The sequence below is a fragment of the Helicoverpa zea genome, chromosome 27, assembly GCF_022581195.2.
Source record: "Helicoverpa zea isolate HzStark_Cry1AcR chromosome 27, ilHelZeax1.1, whole genome shotgun sequence".
Taxonomy (NCBI): domain Eukaryota; kingdom Metazoa; phylum Arthropoda; class Insecta; order Lepidoptera; family Noctuidae; genus Helicoverpa; species Helicoverpa zea.
Genome location: NC_061478.1, coordinates 2,583,937 through 2,594,539, shown reverse-complemented (window position 1 = coordinate 2,594,539; position 10,603 = coordinate 2,583,937). Strand labels below are relative to the sequence as shown.

The window sequence follows — 10,603 nt, the reverse complement described above, 5'->3', positions numbered from 1 at the left end:
TAGCTTAGTAAAGTTTCTATATTATTCTTTTCATAATTCGGTAAAATATTTTGTTATATTGGGAAAAGTATCAAGTTTTATAGAAGAAAAAAAAAACTATTTCATAATATGGATATTTTTTGAAAGTGGTAACTAAATATGTTGCTTTTTCAAGAAATATATTTTAACTAATATTATTTATAAATGCGAATTTGATTGAAATATTCACTGGAAAATGGCTAAATCAATCTAGATACTTCAGAAAGAAAAAAAAATAATTATCTATTGTAATTGTATTGTAATTTTTAACTTATATTTCTATAAAATCTTGATACTTTCCCTTCACAAAAGAGGCATAAATACCTGTTCAACAGTACATTAAAATTTTAGGCGTTTACATTATTTACAATAATTAGCGAAAATGCGAAAATATGTTGTACAAACATGATTAAAAATAAATAATTATTAATTTTAAGAGGAATGTGCAAAATCGTATTTTTATATTTTTTTTTTTGTGTTTCATAATGCCGACTTTACACTTGTAAATAGCTTATGTAATTAACTTACGATAAATTTACATTGTAAAATCCCTTTCTAAGTCACTTGCTTAATTTCTTCGAAATTCTTAAAACTTACGTAATTTTTACAGAAGCTACTTACAAGGGTAAAGTCGGAATAATATGAGGGCGAATTAACGAAAAAAATAAAACTAATGATATTTTTTTAGCTTTTCTGCGCTAATCGATCTCATAACAAAAATCATTAGTAATGAATGAATATATATTTTTTAATGATTTCATTTTATAATTTACAATTTTAACCGTCAAGTTTACAAAATATATTAAAATCAACCATTACTACATCTTCGATGAGAACTAAAAAATCATAGTTAAAGTATAAAAAATCCATAATCGTTGCAACAAATAAAATCAATTAAAATTGTAAACTACAAAATATAAATGTGAATGTAAAAAAAAAATGAATTAAAACAATAATTTACTGTGAATAAACAAAAAATGTTAATACGATTCCATATTCCTACAAAAGTTGAGTATCATAATTTCATATTTTTTTTATTTAATTACATACATTTTCATACAAAAAACTTCATGTTTTCATAGGACTTTTTCTGTTGTAAAAATTGTCTACTAAACTATGTTTTTAAACATGTACCCTCTTACTTATAAAATCTCTAATCACCTTCTAAGCAACATTTTAACTAATCACTACTTAAAGTCTTAAGTAGTGATTAAATGTTAGTGAAGACATGCTTAAGCAACGTTTATAAGTAAGAATTTTCTTAAACAGCCCTTAAGTATTACTTATATTTAATTCACGTTTAAAAGCAAGGCTGTACGATTTTAAGTTATAAGCTTGATTGACATGTGTCTGTCTGTCTGACACCAGTCTAGGGGTATCGGGTTGCCCGGGTAACTGGGTTGAGGGGATCAGATAGGGCAGTCGCTCCTTGTAAAGCACTGGTACTCAGCTACATCCGGTTACTGACGACTGCAAGCCGACCCCAACATAGTTGGGAAAAAGGCTCTGTATGTCTGTGGCACCGTAGATCTTTAAACGAATGAACCGCAAAAAATATAATTTCAAAGTTGTTTTAACAACGGTAACTCTAATGATAAAGCATAGAACGATGTTATTACAACGACAACAAAAAATAAACAGACATATAACACATTTTAATAAAAAACTTTGCGATTTTTCAACTTTTTTTTGCAAAAAGAGTTAGTTGCACCATTTAACTATAACGATAACCGAACCATTTTCTGTTGTCAAATCGCCGATGTGACCAATGGGCGGCAAGTATACGGCTGGTTATGGTTTGGTTATCGTCATAGTTAAATGGTGCAATCTTCCCAAGGACCTAAGATTCTCCGACATCATAAGCTCGTCACTTTCTCAAAACAACTATTTATTATGAATTTTCACGTTCAAAGTTAATAATTTTAAGAACAACAGACTTTTTTGCTGTCGATAAACTTGGGCCATTACTGACAAAGTTTAGTAGACAATTTTTATCAGTGTTTATAGTAAATCTAAGCGTTTTCGCACACTGCAAACTAAACAGTCGGCCGATACTTGGTCAATGATTTTTTTTTAAGAAAAGCGTGAATCCAATAAAATTTTCAGTCGGTCTAAATACCTGATCTTTGTAATGTGCGTACTACCTTCATTCATTCATCTTCATACTGATTTAATGAGCCCGAACAAACTATCAAGTCGTGGTGGCCTAGTGGGTAAAGAACCAACCTCTCAAGTATGAGTGTGGGTTCGATTCCAGGTCAGGCAAGTACCAATGCAACTTTTCTATGTACTTTCTAACTATATTTTGGACACCAATGACTGATTAATTGAATCTTGAGGAAACCTGGACTATAAAGTCTAAAACTACCAACTCGAGCAAACGTAATCATCAAACTTATTGAGATTTGTTACGGGTAGTCAGAAGCCAGTAAGTCTGACAACCAGTCTTATCAATGGGTTGCCTGGGTAACTGGGTCGAGGAGGTCAGCTGCATCCGGTTAGACTGGAAGCTGACCCCAACTTAGTTGGAAAGCTCGGGAGATGTGATAATGAACTCACTATGGGGCGACTAAAAGTTTGCAGTGTGCGTATGTATCTAAGGGTGATGTGATCAGCTCTCTTCGACCATAGAGTCCTCGGACCGCTCGGAACTGATGCAGTCGCCTTTGGGAGCCACTTTCGATGGTTTCGCTGTCTTGCCTACGAAGATTTCTACCTCCTGTAAATAGAAAAAATATAATTATTACTAGCCAAGTCTACCCATTTGGATAAAAAATGTGTTATATACATAAATGGGCTAACCGATATTGAAAGAAGTTTTATTTTTTAATTTTGATTTCCTGATATTTGAGCGTTCAAACGATTTTATTCGTCGCGTTTCTAATCTGAGTATATTTTTAATATGAAAGTGTGGCTAAGTCGAAGCCGCACGGGTCGGTATAAGGTTTAGGAACTCTTGGTGCGGTTGGTCCGTGGATGGAAATTATGTGCTACAGGAACTTGTTAGTAGACCGAGGCCAGTAAGACAGGATGTCGACTCCAAAATAACTTGGAAACAGCCTCCCCTACCCAAGGTGATGAAAAGTAATGTAAAAATCGATGTCCTTTCGAAGCTAAATTCCTCACACACCCGCTGATACTTGGAATTCGTTTTTTTTTTAATTAGAGTCGTGTAATATTCCATCCTCCGAGCCTTTTTCCCAATCATGTTGGGGTCGGCTTCCAGTCTAACCGGATTCAGCTGAGTACCAGTGCTTTACAAGAAGCGACTGCCTATCTGACCTCCTCAACCCAGTTACCCGGGCAACCCGATACCCGATACCTTGGTTAGACTGGTGTCAGACTTACTGGCTTCTGACTACCCGTAACGACTGCCAAGGATGTTCAATGACAGCCGGGACCTAAAGTTTAACGTGCCATCCGAAACACAGTCAATGGTGTCTAAGATATACTTAGAAAGTACATACAAACTTAGAAAAGTTGCATTGGTACTTGCCTGGGATCGAACCCGCGCCCTCATACTTGAGAGGTTGGTCTTTTACCCACTAGGCCACCACGACTTAGTCGTGTAATATTCCGTGACGCCATAAAGTTTTGGGGAGAATTGTACCTGGCTGCCCTCGATGCCCATGTCCTTGTGCAGGTCGTGGCTGGTGCCCGGCGCCGCCGCCCGCGCCGCCAGCTGACGCTCGCGGGCCACGCGTCTGAGGAAACAATATTATTGGGTTAATTTTACTGTTGAGTACACATTTTGTAACAATAAAAAAGCACTTATAATTTGATGAAAAGGAAAGCATTTATATATATGTTTTTTATTTGATTTTTACTTTAAAATAAAAACTTTCGAGTCTCACGATTTTCTCATTGGCTTCTCACGATTTCACTACATCCCTGGAGAACCACTTAAACGGGTAAAAATTTGCCTATAGCTTTCTTTATAAAATGGGCTAATTGCAGATATAATTGAGAAAAAAATAATACAAACAAACCTTTTCCTTTTGGTAAGTCGTTTAAAAATGTCAGTCTGTAGTAACTCTATGCTCAACAGCAGTACAATGACGAGTTCAGAACCTCTTTTTTGGTAAGTCAGTTAAAAATGACAGACAGTAGTCACTCTATACCTAACAATGGGACAATATCATAGACATAATATTAGTAAACAGGACTGCGCATATAAACCCAAAAAACGAGCCGAGTGAAACAGTCAGTACGGAGGCTGTCTGTCCCTTTGTAATAGGGTAACTATGAGATTAAGCTATGTGAGACAAATCCGAATTTGCTAAGATTATTAAACGCAGATTGGTATTGAAGTTTTAACTTACGCAGTTTGTGACCTTAAGATACTTATAAAGGCTTTTAATAATTAGCGGGAGTTAGCAGTATAAAAGCAGGAAGATTCGAAGTGAAGACTGTTTTTTTGTATTTCTACTTCATATATAGACTGCTGAGCCATTTATTTCGCCTTTCTTCATTTTTTGGGAAGCTATAACAATAGTACAACAGTTTTAAAATCCATCACCCATATTTTCACTCATTACAAGAATTCATGGGCACCCTAGTTGTTTGGTTTACGAAAATGTTATTATTAGCTAACCTGTGGAACGATATATTGCAACCACCATAGGATTCACTTTTACAAGTATAAACGCAACACTTTTTCACCATTTAAATAGTTTAAATTGATTTAATACAAAAAATATAAACAAAAATTTAAATGCTGATTACGCGCCAAGAATGTTCAGGGTTACCGCTAGAAAAAAAAAAAAAAATTATGTTGTTTATGTTTTAAGAATAATAATTTATATAAATAATTTATTCGTATAATAAATTAATGCCATTTTTATTAATTTGTTGACTTACAATTGTTAAAGTAAGATAAAAATATATGTGATTCAATTGTTTTTTTGGGAAGACAAAACTGTTGATCACAATATTTTTTTATGCTGGCAAGGTGTTAGAAAGAGACAAACAGCCTCCGTTCTAACTATCCCTCTCGGCTCGGATTTGCCTCTGTGTATTATGCAACAAATTTAGTACCTTATTGCGTTGGAATAGAGTTCAATTTCGTAAATATATATTTCGAGCGTGCGCAATCTTGTTTATTATATTACATCTATGGACAATATACATTTGAATTGACAACCTCTTTTTTGGGAAGTCAATCAAAGATTAAAGACCAGTAGAGGTCTTTCCCCATCAATAGGACAAAACAATATAAGCTAAAGTTTACCTCCTATGCTCCAACATAGCTTTTCTATCTGCTTCTCGTTTCTCAGCCGCTAGTCGTGCCTTCTCGTTCTTGACGACGGGCGCGGCGCGGGCGCGGCGCGGGGGAGACGTTACTGGAGTAGACGGCTGGGGCTTTACTGTTATTGCTATCTGGAATATTGAGAAAAATGGTTGTTAAAATAATATTTTGTTAAGTGAGAATAGGGTTAATTTTAGTTCCGTTACCAAAAGGTCTGTCTGTAAAACTCAAACTGATTGATGAAACATAGGTAATATCTACATAAGACATGATAAAAATTTACATAATACATAATAACTATCAACCACGAGAACAAGCTGGGTTTCGTACGGGATACGGGACAAATGACCATTTGCAAACGCTGAAAACGCTCCTCGAAAAATGTCACGAGTATCAGAAAAAAGTAATTTTAACTTTCGTAGACTACGAGAAGGCGTTTGACTCTGTGGAATTTTGGGCGGTGGAAAAGGCTCTTGCTGACTGCAGAATTGATGAGAGATATATACGCGTAATCAAATATATGCAGACTCATGGCACATCCTGTATCAGGCTCCACAAGTTAACGAAAACATTTCCATTAGGACGTGGCGTACGGCAGGGCGATACTTTATCTCCGAAATTATTTACCGCTGCACTAGAAAATGTTTTTAAGGAACTAGACTGGAGTGATAAAGGTATCAACATAGACGGAGAAAGGTTGAGTAACTTAAGGTTCGCTGATGACATAGTCCTGATATCCGACAGCGTTGATGATATGCTTAAAATGTTGGAAGATCTGCGTAAAGAATCATCACGCATAGGATTGAAAATGAATGTCGGAAAGACGAAGATCATGACGAACATACCTGACTCTCGTAGATGTGACATGCCTGTGGAGGTTGTTGATGATTATGTGTACTTGGGCCATAAAATATCTCTTAGCTATAAGAACCAAACAGCAGAGATCGACAGAAGAATTGCACAAGCATGGTCTGCCTTCGGTGCGAACAAAGCAATACTCCGCTCAAAGAAAATTCCGCAACACCTTAAGACTAGAGTCTTTGATCAATGTGTCCTGCCAGTATTTACCTACGGGATGGAGACAGCGACTTTAACACAGAAATCGGCCGAAAAGCTGCGTGTAGCCCAAAGAGCGATGGAGCGTGCAATGCTCGGCATATCGTTGAGGGATCAGAAGAGGAACGAATGGATCCGAGAAAAGACCCGTGTTAGAGACGTTGTTGTGGCAATAGAGCAACAGAAGTGGAGATGGGCAGGACACATTGCCAGAATGGAGCAGTTCAAGTGGACCAGGAGGCTAATGGAATGGCGACCGTGGGAGAATCGTCGCGGCAGAGGACGTCCCCCTATGAGATGGGTCGATGACATATCCAAAATAGCCGGACCAAATTGGATGAAAGTGGCAAGAAGTAGGCAGAAATGGAAAGATTTGGAGGAGGCCTACGTCCGAAGACGGACAACCTAGGGGCTGTGATGGATGGATGGAATACATAATAAAAAACCGCTATGTTTCGCTTGTAAAATAAAATAAATAAATAAACAGGCGTCTGTATCTCATGAAGTCATGATATTTCACAAACATCACAGATGATGGTTTTTATTTTGCAGCTAGTATAACAACAACTTCTGACGTCCTTAACCCAGCTTCCGGGCAACTCAATACCCCTTGGTAAGACTGGTTGTCAGACATTCTGGCTTCTGACTACCCGTAACGACTGCCAAAGATGTTCAAGTAGGCAGCCGGTTTATGTAAAGCACTGGTACTCAGCAGCATCCAGTTAGACTGGATGCCAACCCCAGCATAGTTGAGAAAAGGCTCAGGAGATGATGATGATGATCTAGAAGTTTCTAAAACGTCTAAAACCATGTATTTCCTCACCTCCTGCCAATTATTAGCTTTGAGTTCAGCTATATGCTGGTATATAGCGTCGACATTAGCCACCTGCAGACACACCATGTCCCAAAACCCTTGTAATAAGTCTTCCACTGTCATTTGAACATCCTTGGCAGTCATTACGGGTAGTCAGAAGCCAGTAAGTCTGACACCAGTCTAACCAAGGGGGGGTTGCCCGAGTTACAGGGTTGAGTAGGTCAGATAGGCAGGCGCTTTATGTCAAACACTGGTACTCAGCCGCATCTGGTTAGACTGGAAGCCGACCCCAACATAGTTGAGAAAGAAGCTCATTGGGTCATTGGTGTCTAAGATATACTTAGAAAAGCTGTATTATTTGCGTTTGGAGTAGTTGGGAAAAGGCCTGGGAGATGATGATGATCTAGAAAAGTTTCTAAAACGTCTAAAAACATTTATTTCCTCACCTCCTGCCAATTATTAGCTTTGAGTTCAGCTATATGCTGGTATATAGCGTCGACATTAGCCACCTGCAGACACACCATGTCCCAGAACCCTTGTAAGTCTTCAACTGTAGTGGGGAACGGCTCATCTTGTCGCTCGTTTATATTGTTGTAGCAGAGGCCTGGAAATTTAGAAGGAAATATGTTAGTTTTGAGCTTAGATTAGTATCTGTTTCAGCTACGTCCCATGGGAACTATTTGACATGGATAAATATTTAGTTTCATTTATAATTTGCATTCCATAATGTTAGAGTAGGTGTTGAAGAGGCGTGGTAGAATTGTAAGGGCACCCCAAATAGTAGCCTTCCTTGATAAATGGGCTATCTAGCACTGATAGATTTTTTTAAACTGGTCCAGTGGTAATTGTAACTGAAATAAGCGCATTCAAATAAACAAACGTAGCTTATATTATAGACAAGTATATTTAAGTTTTTGAGGCTATGTTTTTTTTTACTTTTATGCAGTAATTATTGACCGACCAAATAAAGACGGCAATCAATGGTCCACTTCACGAATGCGCAAGGAGAGCTTCAGTGCGGGAAGAGTGAGTGAGTGAAGAGCTTGAGTGGCGGCGGATTGTGAAGCTTGCTACCACCCCTGATATGACGACCACGACCACTCTGCCAAGAGTGTGACGACAAAGAATAAGAATAATACCTTCACGGTCTTTCGGTTGATAAAACGATTATATTTACCTTCAAACTGCTGCATCTTCTGTGTAGCGAGAAGCCTCGCCTTGCCGGACGCGGCGCGAAGGAAGCCCAGAACTTCCTCGCTCACATCCTCGCGATCCTGAAAATGTTATACAAATGTGTTCAGTCCAATAGTAGTAGTATCCAGAGTCCAATGACACACACATGACACCGGCCTCTGGTCTTTAGTTGGTCCAGTATTCGCATAGCGCGACTGATGTGCACGGGGTCTCGGATTCAACTCCCGGATCGGGTGTAAATCGTTTTTGTGGGCTTTAAAAAACTTTAAAAAAATCCAGTGGTTGGCGAGAAGAGCACGTAAATGTCGGTCCTGTGTCTAATCTCTCTCTGGTGGCATCGGGTCGTCGTCCAATCGGGCTATGAGAGTGAAGGGACAGTGAGTGCACCTGTGTCTGCGCAAATGTTTGTGCACTATAACATCATAACATGTTCTGTGCAGAAGATAATCTCCTTGGAGACCTAGGACTCTTTTAATCTTGTTTACCAGTATTGTATTTGAAACTTTAGAAAAACAAATTATGTGCTGGATTAATTACATGGATGGAATACATAGAAAATAAATAAAATAAGAAGTCTTATTATTTATATCAAAAGGAACAACAATAAAATTAAATTCATATAGTATGAAATATTTAATTCAGTCCGCTCAAACGACCATGAAGTGGTTCCACCTGCATCAATATTATTGAGGAAACTTAACATTGAGAATAGGTAAACAATATATAAATCAGAATAGGTAAATCTTTAAACATTCAAATGAGGTATTAACTAATTTGTTCTGGTGTAAGGCCATATCGTAATATTATGTCATTGAGTTTTTGAGATCAATGTCAAGTTAGAAATCTATACTAATATTATAAACCTGAATTATTTTTTTTTTGAACGCCCTAATCTGAGGACCTTCAAGACCAATTTGAAAAAATATTTTAGTGTTAGCCCATTTTATCGAGAGGTACAGGCTACCTTTTATCCAGTCGCGCGAAGTAGTTTCAATGGGTGAAATCAATGGCAGAACCTAGTACAAAATCCGTATGCAAAATCACATGTAGGAATAAGCTTGTATTTAAAAAAGCTCAGACATGGGTCATAAAAAATGATATAATGACCAGGTTCCTTTGCAAACTCTTTTATTGTATGGGTATATTCAAAATTGCATGTTAGGGCTGGCGCTTACACATAAAAATTTTGCTATCCGTGCGGGCACTATTAAAATAGGATTAAAATTTCAACCATGTGAAGCATTTATAACTTAGAATGAAGGCAGAAACGCAAACCATAGCTTGTTTCTATTAAATATTTGCTTCAATTATCTACCCACAGGAACTACTCCGCGCACCCGGGCAAACAGTAGCCTATAGTCTTCCTCGATAAATGGGCTCATTGGCCTCCCTAAAGGTAAGTCTACCTGTGTACCAATTTTTAAATCCGATCAGTAGTTTTGACGCGAAATCAGAAAGACAGATAGACTTTCGCATTTGTAATATTAATTTAAAAAAAAAATGAAAATATTATTTGTGAATATTAGACAACCCTGTCAAACCGCAAACCAGTTCGGCAGACCAAATTTAATTGTGGCAACAAAACTATAACAATTAGATACGCCTTAACCAGACAAGGTCTTAGCTATAATTATAGAAGAGCTCCAAGCTAGACATAGATATTTTGGTCAGAACTCAATGATATAATTTCCTTTTAAGGATATTTTATTTTGAAACTATATAATAATTATAATTGTTATAGAAGAGCTCCTTCTAGACATAGATATTTGGTTCTTTTTGGTTAATGTGTTTTCAAATCTCAATGACGTTATTTCTTTTTATATGATATTTTATTTGGTTTTGAAAATATTAGGAATTGACATTTCCTTTTTAAAATATAGCATAGGCTTTATGTAAGAGGCTGGACAATTAATTTGGTGACTGACGGCCAATGTTGCCGATATGGACATAGGCAGTTAAGGGGTTTTAAAAAGTATAGTAATTTTATTTATATTTTAATACTCTTGGACGAATCCTCCGCATTAGAATGAATTCAAACACGACATATCTAATGTTTTGTATTACGAGATCCCTGTTGCTGTTGACAAAACAGCTAATAACTTTAAAATGGCTAAGTCGATTTTGATGAACGTGTCTAAGAATCACTGTTAGAAAAGCTACTAACAAAAAAACCCTATACTATGGTAACACAGACATACATAGTAGTGAAACTTGTAACCCCCCTTTTTGCACAGGACATTATTAACCAACCAGGCAGCCTAAAACCTCTTAAA

General features: G+C 37.1%; 1 protein-coding gene across 2 annotated transcripts in view; it reads right to left on the bottom strand.

Annotated features, from left to right (window-relative positions):
- LOC124643291 overlaps window positions 1-10,603 on the bottom strand; it is a 53,083-nt gene continuing 42,480 nt past the window's right edge. For both annotated transcript variants that reach the window (XM_047182211.1, XM_047182212.1), the window contains exons 5-9: window positions 8,314-8,410; window positions 7,583-7,740; window positions 5,249-5,397; window positions 3,629-3,722; window positions 1-2,737 (exon numbers count right to left, since the gene is read on the bottom strand). In XM_047182211.1, coding sequence (XP_047038167.1) covers window positions 2,630-2,737; window positions 3,629-3,722; window positions 5,249-5,397; window positions 7,583-7,740; window positions 8,314-8,410 — 606 coding nt within the window. In that variant the 3' untranslated portion in view covers window positions 1-2,629. The remainder of the gene's footprint in view (window positions 2,738-3,628; window positions 3,723-5,248; window positions 5,398-7,582; window positions 7,741-8,313; window positions 8,411-10,603) is intronic.